The sequence below is a fragment of the Ambystoma mexicanum genome, chromosome 1q, assembly GCF_040938575.1.
Source record: "Ambystoma mexicanum isolate Mex_15411 chromosome 1q, UKY_AmexF1_1, whole genome shotgun sequence".
NCBI lineage: Eukaryota > Metazoa > Chordata > Amphibia > Caudata > Ambystomatidae > Ambystoma > Ambystoma mexicanum.
In genome coordinates, this window is record NC_090922.1 from 477,350,917 (window position 1) to 477,366,063 (window position 15,147).

A 15,147-nucleotide genomic window follows, 5' to 3' on the forward strand; every position below is an offset into this window, starting at 1 on the left:
TCTGCATGCCCATAAACACAAGTGGTCTTGAGGATCATCTGCATGGCACCTCTGCCCAACAGACTCTTATCATGTCTCTCTGCAATCATTCCACTTTTCCTTACATGAAGAAATGTGTTCTGCCTTGATGCGTTAGAATGGAGTACATCTTCTCCACGGTTGAACTCACCCCAGTGTTCGATCGTCTCTCTTGAAGTTTGAAAAGAGCAGCCAAGGCAAGAGCATCATGGTCCCCTTGATGAGCTTATTTTGCCGTACTATTCAAAGTGTATGCCTTGTTGCCGTTGAGAATTGCTCTCGTTTTGCACAAAAAATACTGTCTAATGCCACTAGTAGACATAGCTCTTTCCGTACCCCACCGCCATTTTCTCGAAGTGTCTCCAGCCTCGTACGCGGTCCTGAGCTTTACCGTTAGCAGCGTAGCCTTTTGATCTCACAGCTTGTCGGATTTCACATTTTTATACTCTCCATGTCTTCCAATTCGTAAGATTTTGTTTATTTTGCGTCTCCTCTTATATAAATGATATATTTTACCCTTAATAAGTGCTGGGTGGAGTAGAGCCACAAGCTCAAGCGGCCATCTTCATTGGCAGTTCAGTCAGAGTCTCCAATCAGTGATGACCTGCATAGAAAATCGTGTGGGATCATGGGAGTCATAGTCCAAAGCACCTAGAGTGGTTGCAGACCCCTGCAGTAGAACATCAAGTCGTGAACTCACAGTGGGACAATCAAAAATGTATGGCACCAGGAAGCAAGATCACAGTAGGACGCCAGGGGCAAAATGAAAGGGGGCACTAAGACACTTGGGCCAAAATCACAGAGCAGCAACAATTGATGAGGGGCACCATGGACAGGATCCCAGCAGAATTCCAGGTGTCAAGATCATAGTCTGATACCAGGGAAAAGAATCACAGAATGACACAAATGAGCAAAATCACTGCGGGACACTAATTAGTGTTGGACACTTGGGAGGAAAATCACAGTGGGCAATAATTAACATGGGATTAAAGGGAGCTCAATCACAGTGGGGCAGTTATATATGTGGGAAACCAGGGAGAAAGCTCACAGTAGGACACCAAGAGGCACGTCTACAGTAACGCAATCAGTAATTTGAGACAACCAGGGAGCAATCTTATAAGAGGACACCTGGGTACAGAATTACAGAAAAACACAGGGAACAAAATCAGAAAGCAACATAAAGTTAACGTATGAAGACCAAAGAGCAAAACCAGAGTTGGGCAATTAATATGTGACACCAGGGAGCAAGATCACAGTAGGGCAATAATTAATTTGAGACATTAGGAAGCGGCAAAGATGAATGTGGGATTAGTATGGGATATCAGGGAGCAAAATATTAGTGGGGCACACCATTATTGTGGAATACCAGGCATCACATTAGGGCAGAACATGGAAGTAATACAGCAGGGGTGAAAAATCACAGTAGGACACGAGGGAAACGAATCACTGTGGCGCAGTAATTTGTGTGGGACAGCAGGGAACACAATCACATCACTGATACCCAGGCAAGGTTACCCTACAAGGTCTAGGAAGTAGGCTCAGGAAGTAGTCACATGACCCTCAAGCCAATGAGATTGTGGTACTGCTGCAGGGGGCATGTGCTTGTTTTGAGAGGAGTGCGGTGGTGAGGGCCGCAGGAAAACTGTTCAAAAAAAGGCCAAATGTTACCTTACTTTGAAAAAGGGCATGCAGCCTTTAGCCTTTAATACTGCATTGACAGTGCAAAGTGCTACTAACAGTAGCAACAGGCTATGCCTGTGCTTTGCTCTGTGGATGTTGTTTAAATGGTAGGTAGCTGCATTGTTGTCATTTTAATTGTAGGTCTTGCTTGTAGCATTTTTCCCTTGACAATTACTGCATTTCACATGCAAACCTTTAAATACAAGTAAACAAAAGTATAGGAAAGGAGAATATTAACAAGACAGAACCGGCCCACTTTTCCGCTAGCCCATCCTCCTCACCCCACTCCTGCTCTGGTTGTCAGCTTGTGCCTGAGGAGTTACCTGCCAATCTGAGCTTCCCGATGAAAGTAACGCATTCTTCCTCATTCAATGTGCAGTCCATTGTATTGGTGAAAGGATCACAAGGCTCAGTGAAGTTCGTCTTGAAGCACACTGGACACTTTAATCCATTTGGGGGGGCATCTTCCCGTTGGCCTGATAGGAGACAGAAAGAATAAGAGTATGTCAGAGTGGGAGGCGGATTCAGAGAATGGTCATTTAAGAAAGAGAGCAAGAAAAAAGAACGAGAGGCAGCAGAACACAATGTGTGTCTATGAGTCTTGGGGCCGCTTTGAAAATGGCGACCTGTGTGCAACACTAGTCCAATGTACCAAGAACAGGCAGTACTGGAAGTTCCAGAGCTAACTTGCCCTGTATCAAGATGGCAGCAAAGCTCTCACATGACAGACTATGCCTGTCAAAAACAACAAAGGCTCTGACTCTACCTTGCTCTTCCTTCCTCTTCTAGCATTTTCCTTCAAGTCTGAGACCCTCATGCGAAAACTGAAGAGAGACGTCATGAAGTCGTAAACAACATAGACATTGTAAAGAAAAGCTTACTTGTCATATGATTTTTGGACCCACACCAGACCACCTGTCTCCTGACATCTCTACAGCCGACATTCAAATGTTATGCAACTATGAGGCAAGGTTCTTGGATTAGGGGACAGGAGACACGAGCTTTTATAGAATTACTTATCATGTTGATGGCTTGTGAGATGCCGCCTAACCTGTCTGACATCAGTAGGAAGGATTAATGGTCCAGTGCTCCAATGGTTTTGATATGTCTTGGCAAATCAGTATCAGTGGGCGTTATAGTGTGAACTCTGTTGTGCAATATATGAGTAGATGAGGCGATTCCGGCTAAGCCATCAATGCCACAACGTCTCTCATGGCCCGATTCCCAAAGAGGCGCAGTGAGCATGTTAACAGCATGCTTCACTGCGCCTTTTCCTGACGCCCAGGTACCACGCCTATTCTGAAGTGGGCCTGGGCGTCATCGCAGTGCACCACAGTGCGCTGCCTGCAATCCGCCTGTTTCTGTACACAAAGGGCGGGTTGCAAAATCTCAGCAGCACTTTCGTAAAATAAATCATAATTTTACGAAAGTGCTGCCGAGATCATGGCAAGTAATGATAATTTTCGCAGGACTATTTCCTGCCTCACCTGTCTGGATTAAATCATACCTCATGACATAAATCATGAGGTATTTCACAACATGAGAAATCTCTTGAGACAATGAACAGTGTTTCATGTGGCACTTCTCCACAACTGTGACACCAAAGTGGTGCCGTACTTGTGCGCCACTTCGTACCGTGTGCGAAACTGGAGGAGTGCCACAGGAATCGCCATGCAAAATGCGGCATACAGAGGGCCCGATTCTCATCTTGGCGCAGTGACCATGCTAAATAGCACGACTCACTGCGCCATTTCTTGACGCCCAGGCACCACTGCTATTCTCATGTGGGCCTGGGCGTGTTCGCAAAGCACAACAGTGCTTTTGCTGTAATCCGCCTGTTTCTAATGGAAACAGGCGGATTGCAGAATCTCGACAGCATTTTCGTTAAATAACGAGGGAATCGTTATTTAACGAAAATGCTGCCGCGATGAAAACAAAAGTGCTTTTTGGGTGTGCAGATATTGACAAGTGGGTCCTGCACTGCATTTGTTTATCTTTATTTTCAGAAGAGTGCATACTGCCATGACAGCATGCACTCTTCTGGAAACAAAGATAACAAAATGCAGTGCTGGGCCGCCTATCACCATCTGCACACCCAAACAGCCGCGTGCTTCTTGTGGCACTCCTTCTTTACGTGTGCTTCTTGTGGCACTCCTCCTGTACGACACCAATTTGTTACCGTACTTCAGCGCCAAATTCAAGCGCTTACGAAATTGGAGGAATGCCACGAGAATAACCATGCAAAGGGCGAGATAACGAGAGTGCCGGTTGCTAGGTCCGTTTCCAGCCCTTCCTAGCAACCGGCACCCATATTCCGAAAGTGGCGCAATCAGTCCGACTTCGGAAGAGTGCGCCACCTTCAGAATAGGTCATAATTACCGAAAATGTTGTAAGCACTTTTTATGACATTTTCAGTAATTAGCACCAACTTGAGAATCGGGCCCCGAAAGTGCCGGTTACTAGGTTGATGTATCGCCCATCCTAGCAACCGGTACATAAATTCCAAAAGTGGCACATTTGTTTCAACTTTGGAACAATGCGCCACCTTCAGAATAGGTGTTAAATACCGAAAAGGTCGCTAACGCTTATCGGCAACCTTTTGGGTACTTAACAGCACGTTCAGAATCGTGCCCTCAGTAGCCATCCCTAGAAGATTCTCTGGGTGGCGCTGTGGCATATGTGGCTTAACTGAAATTGCCTATTCTGCTCTCACAAAGAGATTTTGTCATGCTTTTTTGCACCCTCCATAACATTGATGGGGGTTGCTCAACTTTAAAAAAAAACCTGGTTGTACCTGTGGTGCTGAGTGCCCAATGTTCCACGGATCCAAAATCCAGGAAAAAGTATCTCCCTGAATGTCAAATCCGGAAACACAGAAAGCACTTCTGTTCCAGGTCACTGTCCGCAGCTCAATCAACAGCAATAACTGAAGCAGTATTTAGACGCAGGTACACGCTGCATGCGCTGTCAGCAGGTCATTTTTGAAGTATATCTATTTGTGAAGTTGCATATTCATTTAAAGGCAGCTTTCTCTGAAGCAGCGGTAGCATGTTAAGAGGTGGACACGTTAAAGATGACAGAAAGAACAATTTGCGTATTTATCCCCATCAAAGATCAACATTTGGAGTTCATTTTCTACGTGGGTGGCAATCCTCATTTTTGCTAATTTCTTCTTTTATAGATGTTGGCAGCACTACAGCTTGGAGGAGATGCCATGGGAGGTGATCAAGGTGCATGAAGTGCAGCGTATCATTATAATCTTTAGAGGAAAGGAGAAGGGAAGGGGTGAAGTGGTGAAGGAACGAGGGTGGACATAAAACTAAGAGTGAGTTCAAACACAGTTAAAGGCTGATGGGTGGTGATTGTGATAGCTCGGGTGCATGTCAATCCGGATATTATTTAATAGACAATTATTGCATAAAATAGCAGGGTGAATTCCAGGGTTTCTGAAGGAGGAGGCAGTATTTCAGAATAGGCGGTTACATAAATACTTGTAACTAAGGGCCTGATTCATGGAATTTCTAGCGCGGTGCAAAGTGACTTTGCACTGCCAACACACACCCTGATTCACAGAGCGGTGCAAAGTGTATTTATGCAGTGCAAAGTGGCTTTGCACCATTGTAAAGTCAGGGCAAAGTCAGTGCTAATAGCAGTGCTAGTAGCAGCCCAATTCACAAAGGGCATCTGAATTCAGGTGCCCTTTTTTCCGCTTTGCACATTTGCCCAAATAAGGGGTCCTTTCGGGTAATTTTAAAGCGCATCGCAAATTCACAAACTTGAATTTTGAGAGAGGCGCAGTGGGTGGTGCACATCATGACAGGGTAATCTCTGACCTTGGCATGATTTATTTTTGATAGTGTGGCAGCTGCGTGTTAAAGCGTGGCTGGCAAGCTAGCATTTCCATGCCCCAAACGGGGCATGGAAATGCTTTGGTTTCTGGTTATTTCACTGAGTGGTGCCCTTTAACAGCCCATCCACGTGGTTGCTGGGTGCCTCTCATATATTATTGTCGGGAGCGCACTCCCAACGCTTACGTATGCAAGGGGATGGAGCAGCGCATCTTTGCGCTACAGTCGAGCCCCTAAAGAAATGCGCAGGTCACCTTTGTGAATATGGTGACCTGAGCATTTCTGAAAGCAGCGGAAATGAAACGAGCGCAATATCTGAACTTCTATTGCTTGCGCTGCTTGAGAATCTGCCCCATAGTTAAATGTCAGTGATAAGTTAAAACAAACACACACACAAGTCATGAGAGGTTTGGTTGACTAACACAAAATCTTTCTTACTTGGAAAGAATCCAGATGATGCAAGAGCTTTGAGACAGTTATTAAAAGTAAAATCATTATTTATTTTTTAAGGAAAGTCCACACCCTTGAACAATGAACAGAATGAATTTTGAAAGTTATTATGATTTGTTCATTAAAAGATGCGCCTGCAGTGTAATTTGGTTTTGCGTCCATTTGCAGGGAGGCAGGCTAAGACCCATCCAGGACATCGTGGAGGATCACAAATGTCCCATACACATAGTGAATAAAACTAAGTAAATCCACTTGCCTCATCCTATCACTCCCCCTATCCCTTTCGCAGACAACTCTTTGGACACTGACAGTCACTGACGGCTCTTGACACCAGACGTTGCCCCACATAGGCACATATATCGAATCTAAGCACACACCCACTCACCCACCGCTCTGCAGTGTCCACAAACATCAGGGCTGTAAATCCTGTACCACCACAAAGCCAGATCCCAAGGGATGATAACACTATGAAAACTCAGCTCATGCCACCTACATGCCCCCCTCAACAGATCTCTGATCTTAAGCAGGTTGTGGAAGTTCAACATTCAAATATAGTACAGCTCAATGTGTCCTGTAAAGCCTGCATTGATATTAGATTGGGTCCCCTAGTATGTTATCAATGCAACCCTCAGGAAAATCAGCAGGCGATGCTCTGCCTCCCTCACTCTACCCTCTACCCCAACCTCTACCCCAACCTCTCTGGCCTAGTGGAAATGGGAAATCTCTTTTCCTCATGGGTCATCCTGCCTCTGATCACTCCACGAGGTGCAGCATGTGTATGGACACGCCGACATCAGTCTGCGCATGAATATCAACAGACTTCCTAGTTTGTGTAACTTGACGAATAGCCTCTTTCTCACTCGACCAGTTAGAAGAGAACAGACCTTTTTAAGAGCTTTAGGGAACATTTAACATGCGCATGGTGCAGCGACTCCTGCTACCAGAAACAGAAACAAACAGGCAGCGGACAAGGAACTGTCTTTTCGGCCTAGTTGTGCACATACTTGTAAAGCCCAATGATCACCTCAACAGTCTTTAGAGCACATCTATAGCCCCTGAGAATCGGCCTAGCTGTACACATAGGGCGTCATCATGGGTTGGGTGGAGAGGTAAAAATGCGACAGTAATGCTTTAAACGCTGTATTATCGCTCCAACCAATCCCGAGTTTGGACGGAAAGTGGGAGATAATCACAGCACTCTGCCCATTTGCGGCACTATTATTAGCGCCACAGTAATAGCACCCAGAATGTTCTAATGGGAATGGGGACTTACCGCCCCCCGGGCAAAACGGGATCCTGGTTTAATAGCGATGGACCAAGTTGCAGTAACGCAATTTGCGTTGGTGATATCCCCGTGAATTTACCATGGGGGTACCGCCATGGTCCTTATAGAGCCCATAGTCCCTTTCACAATCTCCACCAGCACCAGAATGCAGCTACCCAAGTCCCACTGGCCTTGCTGCACACATTGTACTGATGTCATACAACCGCCGCACCACACCTAGCACTAGAATGCAGCCACACACCACTTAACCCGCCCTAGCTGCACACATATCGAGTGCACCCATGCAATTTACTACACTACTCTCTCCACTGACCTGGACTGCATTCCCAGAGGGCGCTCAACCCACAGCGCTTTGAAATCATACCAATGGTAAAAAGCGCTATTCAAATTCCCAATAACATAACATTACATTGCCACCTTCTCTTCCATTTGCTTATTTCTTTTCCCCTCGAATTAAACGTTTTGCATCCTAAAGCGGAGCGCTGTCTTTCCAAACTTGCTGGGAACTGTAAAGATCCATGGAATGGGTCTTGATAAGTAAACATGTATGTTGGAGCATGTGTTGCTGCAGTAGGTGACTATAATCATCTGCGGTGCTATACTTACGCTTATACTCCCCTGTGTTGCAGTTGTTGGTATTGTTGCAGCAATCGAACGTAACTCTGATTTTCAGATGTTCCTCTACAGACAAACGCATGAGTGCTTCACATGCCGCTGGCGGAAGATTAAGACAGGACTGCTCATATGTGGGTATTTGTTCACCCTCTGTTCAAAAAAGCATAGCAGAAAAGAGAGATTGTCATCTTTATATTTGACTGCTTGGCATTGGCACACACATTACGAAATTACAGATGTATATAAAAGGGCCTGTCTTTAAGGGTCCAAAGACTTTACTGTGCACTAAGACGTCACTGGCTTGAAACCTTTTGGCAAGCGTACACTCCACAAGACACTACCAAAACCTAACATTCTTTCTTTTTGCATTAGGGCAGCGTGAAGACACTCTACATCCACCTTTGTAGACTGGTATCCATAAGGGGCAATACACAATTACCTGTGCACGCGCAAGGACGTCAAAACCCCTGCATTGAGTGAGTGACAGAGCCAAAAAAAAGTCAATCCAACAGCAGGCATGCTGTGCACTGGCAGATCCGTCCAACCTGCGGGATGTGTGAGCCGGCTGAGCATGCATGCATGCCGCGCGTCTCTGCCTCTGCATGCAAATTCCTGCTCTGAATCAGAGTTTCGAAGCAGGAAAATGCAAAGGGAGAATGTGAGAGCAGTTTTGCTCCAAGAAGTCGGTCCTCAAATCTGTCCAAATCGGGCTCTTTGTTTTAATCCCTACCTCACCGAATATTAAAATCCAGACAGATGTTCAGAAAATAATTTGACTGGCCATAAAATTAAAACAATGACATTGAATGGGCGTTATTTCCATGCGTTTGGACAGGGATGGATTTTGCTACATGGTATGAAGAAGGTTTTATCTCTAAGGCAAGAAATATTGGTCCCCAGTTTCCCGCCAGTAAATCTGGTGGGATACCACCAAACAGTATTACCATTGCCGGCACTTGGTCCGGCAGCATTATCGCTGGATTATGAGTGCCGCCAACGGTGGTAAATCACCATAACATAAAGTCCCATAGTACTCCAAGGGGGAGGATTTGCCTGTATTACGGACACCGGTAATACTGGTTCTGGTGATACAGGCGATTTATTCCGGTGAAGGGGCATTAGCAACGGTACCAGTGCTTCTGTCTCCCCACTCCCATGCAGTCCTGTGGGGCTCAATGGGAATGGGGAACAACATTTTTTGGCGCCTAACTTCCCGATCCGCCTGGATTTGTAGTGGGAAGTCAGGCACCGGTAAAGTGTTTTGAGTCCGACGGCAACCTGCCGGTAGAAATGGAGGGTTACAGCCGGACGCGTATTGAGGCCCTTTGTAACTTATTCTGTTTCAGGAATCAAAGTTACACACTAATACACAGCAAGTAAGTATTTTGCAAAACTTGTTATAATTTCTCTGCAGAGGCCTTATACTTTGGGGTCCTTCTGTATTCTTGGGGCATGAGTGTTCTCAGAGGTAGAAGGGTGACCCTGAGGGCCCAGGAGCAAGCTGTAGGCAGATCAGGATAACGCGCAACTGTAGGAAAGTCAGAATTCCAGAGGATTTCTCATCAAACAAGTTAGAGGAAGTGTTCAGGAACTTTGTAGAAGGCTCCCTAGATGCGTTTCAGCGTTAGCCCTGGGAGAACTCTCAACTGCACAAATAACCCCCTTAGCCACACACGCACTCTGGTGAGGGGACTTCAAGGAGTGGAATCATGTTTCTGGAGGTCCAGAAGAAGTACACCAAAGTTTCTTTGAGATTTGGTCTGCAGAAGATGTTGCACAGCACTCAAACTCGAGGTTCCAGGTTATTGGCGGTTTGCAGCCCAGGAAGGTCACATCTTGTGGGATGGCTCAAAATGCAGTTCTTCTTAAGACTGATTCATCCCACCAGTCTATGGGCCAGAGTCATCAACCTCAGGCCTCCACTGTTGCATCAGAAAAGGGCTCAGCACAGGCAGCGGTTACACAGCAAGCATCTCCAGCCACTTGAAGTAGCTATAGCAGTCTTCTCTTCTTCATTGTATTCAGCTCCAGTGGTCGACTTGATCTGTCTTGCTATTTTGGTGCAGCACTCTGGTGAGGGGACTTCAAGGAGTGGAATCGTGTTTCTGGATGTCCAGCAGAAGTCCACCAAAGTTTCTGTGAGATTCCTTTTTCAGAAGATGTTGCACAGCACTCAAGCACAAGGTCCCAGTGTATTGCTGATTTGCAGCCCAAGAAAGTCACAGTGTGTTGCGGGATGGTTCAAAATGCATGTCTGCTTAAGACTGACTGGTGACACTAGTCTATGGGTCAGAGGCATCATCTTCAGGACTCCACTATTGCATTAAAGAAGGGGTCAGCACATGCAGCAGTTACATAGCAGGCATCTCCGGCCACTGGAAGTAGCTACAGCAGCCTTCTCCTCTTCTTCATCGTATCCAGCTCCAGTGGTCGACTTATCTTCAGCTTCCAGATCCTGGCCAGATATTCAGGAAACTACACACATCCTCTGCAAACTCTCCCTGCAGTTTACAGAAAGGGGCTGGAGGCTGTCCAGTCAAGTCAGCCAACCCTCCAGTGGGGACTGGATTCTCTCAGGCACACCAGAAGACAAAGGAGAGAGGAGTTTCAGACCCAGACCTCCCTCACCCAGGACAGCAGAAGAACGACCAAGAAAGGAGATGCATACTAAAATGGGTCAACATTCTGTGCATTACTGCGGCTTTAATGACAACCTGTGAGTTAAAATCACACAGAAGCCAGTAAAGTATGTCCACTGCCAGCAGCCATCTAGTGAGCTTGTCACTAAATGTTGCAGGAGCAGTGAGAAAGGGAATGCAGATTAACCCTCCAGCACTCCACATAAGGTGGGGTCTGCTGGACACACAATATAAAATATATAGAGGTTAAAAATATCTCTCTATATACTTGAGAACAGTTGTTCTGCAAGGTAAGTCAGGAGAAATAATAAGGTAAGCCCAGGGGGCACCCCAGCAACACTGCACAGAAAGTTATGTGTGCTGCACTAATAAAATGTAGATGCCCAAAAAGTTCTATGAAAGTGAAGATTCGAAAATAAACTATGGAGAGACAGAAGAATGACACCCATAAAAAGAGTAAAAGAAAGGGTGAGTGGGGAAAATGACTCCCACTCACTCAGGAACATAGAAAAAGAATCCACAAGTCCAGCAATAAGTGCTGGGGTTCTCACATTTGAAGGTGATTTGGGATAAAAAATGAAAATCTAACCTAATAGGCAGGCAGTACAGAAGCCCTGAAAAGTTTGTGGTAAACAGGGAAATGCAGGACAGATGGTAAAAAAGAGCAGAGTCTGGTGAAAATTCAGATACTCCACCATGCAGGCACCACAAGGCCACCAGGTCGAAGTTGTGGAAAGTACAAACATTTACAGACATCTTTGAATTATTGCGCAGAGAACCAAGGTGTAAAGAGGGTGCAAAGGAGGAGGGCAAGAGGAGTAACTTTAGTTCATTCCAAGAGAAGACCTAGACTGTGGTTAAAATCTACACGAAAGAACAATTACTAAAAATCCTTAAGTAGAAACACCTTTCTAGGGGAGTTTAAAAAAGTAAATAGCTTGTACCTATTTGCCTCAGGGGATACAGAATACGCTAAATTCCCTGATTGTAAAAATTGATTTATGATTGAACTGGGGCTGAGTTCCACTAGGGCCTATGATGCAATTATAAAAGCTGCAGGGGCGTTAGAAGAAAAAGGCCTAAGAGTGGCTTCAGATGGCTTCAAGTTCAATTTAAATGAGACTTCCAAAGGGCAAGGGCCTGTTCAGATACATTCACAGAAATAAGAAAGAAGCCCTGGGTTCCAAAGAAAAGAGGGCAGCAGAGACATAGCAGAAATTAAGAAGGATGAAAATGTTTTGGCTGCCCTCCCCGAAATCCTGGCCCAAGTTTTGACAAGTATAGGCCTGGGGTCAAGACAACTTTAGTCAGTCCGCCCTGCATGTAGTGAGTTGGAATAAGCGGGGTTGCAGCACCTTTAGAGCCAAAAAAGTTAAAGATCACCTTTGGGGTAAGATGGACATTTTGATATTTCAGGAAACTTGGATGGTGAATGCAATAGAAATTGAAGACTTCACCACTCACTGCTTACTCGCAAGTCAAAAACCGCTGGCTAGACAAGCTGGCTGTCTTTTGATAGCTCTTAAAAACAGCTCATTGAGGAATGTTAAGGTGATCTTTAAGGACAACATTGGCATCTTGGCCACCGAAATTAAACTTAATTTTGACATCCAAAATCCGTGGGTGGTGGTGGTAGATGTTTATTGGAACCACGCCTCTTCTACACTCGATACATTTTTGGATATGTTAGGGGGTGTATCATCCACAGTGAAATCAGACTCGGGTAATGCTAATATTATCGTGGCAGGGGATTTTAATTCCATATGTATCGAGATTTTAAATACAAAGGAGAGCGAAAGGGGAAAAAAAATCTCCAGGAGAGGGCAGAAATGGTTAGATTTCATGAGCTCGTGGGGTCTTGAAATGTTAAATGGGAGCTCGGAGGGGGAAAAAGGTGCCACCAGGACCTGAAGACGAGGAGAGTTAACATCTATACGAGAATATATTTTCGTCAGTGTGAGCCTTTCCTCAAGAACATCTGCGTTGTTAGTAAATCATGAGGGGGGCAGAGATCACGCTAGTTTGGAGTTATCCTTCCCAGATATTCAGGGGCATCAGCAGTGGCTACATAAGCAAGATCTGGAGAGAAGGGGGGGGGGTCAGATTAGACAAATATATCCGCTTTATCTGGTCAACCGTGCCTCCCAAAATGCCATCATTAGGAATCAAGCAGCAACACCTGCATGAGTTCGAAGAGGAAACTATGTTCAGAAAGAGGGAAATGAGAAGCAATCTTCGGGGTCTTAAAAAACAGTATTTGGCACCAGATAGTTTTATAAGGGAAGCAAATGGTATTAGTAGTAAGTGTAGGTATTGGTCAAAAAATCAAAGAATGGCTAGATTACAAAAAGATGGTGAACAGATGTTGAAGCTTGTGGCCGAAGCCAAAACACAAGGGTTTTGGTCAGTAATGGGGCAACTGGACCAGCAATCAAACAGCAATCCGTGTAACCTGGTCTCAGAAGCCAAATGGGTTAATCACTTATCAGCCATCTTTCAGAAACCAAGAGAGGAAGGGGAGCCAATGAAATTGGAGACAAAATGGTCCCTGGCCTTGGAAGAGGAGGAAATTGCAGAGATAATTAGGTGCTGATCGCTATCTAAGGCTGCTGGTCATAGCGGGTTGATGTATCAATTTCTTAAAACGAACCAGAGTTCTGGGCTGGGTTTTTGAGGAAACTATTTGGGGAGATCTTGCTCACAAAACACTTCCCACCCTCCTGAAAAACAGCTTTGATCATTCTACTCTTTAAGGGGGGGACAGAACTAATCCTGCTAGTTATCGGGCGATTGCGCTTTTGGTTATCAAAAGTAAGATATTCATGAGGCTGATAGTTAAGGAGCTCACAAACTGGGCTGATGGTGTGGGGGCCCTGTCCCGTTTCCAAACAGGGTTTAGAAAGGGCCTTTCCACATCGCTAAATGGGTTAATTCTGAGCCTAGTGACTGAGTTCTCTGCTGAGAAAGGTGAATTACCCCTGTATGGGGCATGGATTAACCTTTCGAAGGCATTTGATCAGATTAGCAGAGATTTTCTGGGGCAAAACTCAAACTGAAGGGAGTTCCCGAATCTCTATTGGCTATGTTAATTGAGTTGCATAGGGACACAACAGTAAGGGTAAGGTTGGATGACAAGGGACATCTGTCAAATGAAGTGAAGGTAGAGAGAGGAATAAGGCAGGGGTGTCTGAGAACCCCTCTATTTTTCAACCTTTTTCTGTCCGATATGGGGCAAGACCTTGAATCATCCGCTCTGGCCAGTCCAATCCTTAATGGGAGTAAGATCTTTTGGCTGGCTCATGCAGATGACATAGTCCTTTTGGACAGAACAGCTATAGGTCTCCAAAGACTTCTGTCCAAACTGGGTAGCTATGCAGAGATAAACGGGCTAGTAATAAACCCGCTAAAACCCAAGATTCTTGTGTTTAAACACCCAAGAAAGAAAATCGGTTTTGAAAATTGGTCATTGAACGGGCACATCATTCCACGAGTGGACAAGCTAACTTATCTTGGCTATAAGATCTATGCCAGCCCGAGAAACCAGGAACATGATATCTTTACCAAGCCTTATGAACTGATCCCCCAAATGAAAAAAATTAAAGCCAAATACTGCAAATTCTCCATCTTGCCAGTGATCAAATACTATGTAGCCAAACTAATTCCGGTTATTTTGTATGGCTTAGAAGCGAAACCCTCAATCTGGAGTGCAAATTGGGCCAGAATAGAAGGCAGAATTTGGAAGGCTTCTCTTAATTTCCCCATGAGTATACCAGGTTGGAACCTGCGGTTTGAACTGGGCCTGGCCTCTTTGGAGTGTCGATCAGAATGGAAGCTAATCGCATTACATAGAAAGATAAATGTCTCCTAAACCAGATTCTCTGTATGAAAATGTTAGAGGTCACTTGAAAGGCTCAAAATCTAGAATCTTGAAAGGGTCGGATTCAAAAGCAAAAAACATACAGGACAGAGTAAATGCAGATCTTGAAACTCTGATAACCAACCCTCTTAAGGTAAAACGAGATTTAGAGCAGCTAGATTGGATTAAAACCATCTCCTTGGAAGCTCTAAGCCACGTAATGCGTTTCTGACAGCAGAAAAAAACTAAGGCTACCTGCCACGCTACCTAGTAAAATACCCTGACCCCAGAATAAGATCTAACTTTTTAAGGGTGAGACTGAATTTGGTCCCCACTGGGGAGGTCTTGGCAATAGGAAAGCAGGAAGATCTTGCAGTCAAACTATGTAAAGTATGCTCCGATCCAAGACTCCAATCACTTCGACACATCCTAATGGAGTGTGAAGGGACTTGGCCCTTGAGGCTAGCGAAATTAAGAAGATTCGCAGATTAGGAAATTGGTCTTGTCTCGGAGCATCTTTGGGAAAGAATGATTGCAGGCCAAGAAATTCAGCTAATGGCAACTGTGGTTGAAATATTGGGAAGTCTGAACCTGTTAAAATAATTATGCTGAGAAATGACCTGGTCAAGGGTTGAGGGGTTTAGAGTCAGGTTGACTCATATTAAGGAAAACCAGTTTATGTGAACATCATTGAAGGATGCTGGGCAAAGGGGAAAGTCAAATTAATTATTTTATTGATTGGAAAGCAAATTGTGA

The 15,147-nt window shown here is 45.0% G+C and overlaps 1 protein-coding gene across 6 annotated transcripts in view; it reads right to left on the bottom strand.

Annotated features, from left to right (window-relative positions):
• The window catches only part of LOC138521546 (uncharacterized), a 349,602-nt gene that overhangs the window by 65,738 nt on the left and 268,717 nt on the right, over positions 1 to 15,147 (bottom strand). For all 6 annotated transcript variants that reach the window (XM_069634500.1, XM_069634517.1, XM_069634509.1 and 3 more), the window contains 2 exons: positions 7,888 to 8,046; positions 2,022 to 2,174 (listed from right to left, as the gene is read on the bottom strand). In XM_069634500.1, the coding sequence (XP_069490601.1) occupies positions 2,022 to 2,174; positions 7,888 to 8,046 (312 nt within the window). The remainder of the gene's footprint in view (positions 1 to 2,021; positions 2,175 to 7,887; positions 8,047 to 15,147) is intronic.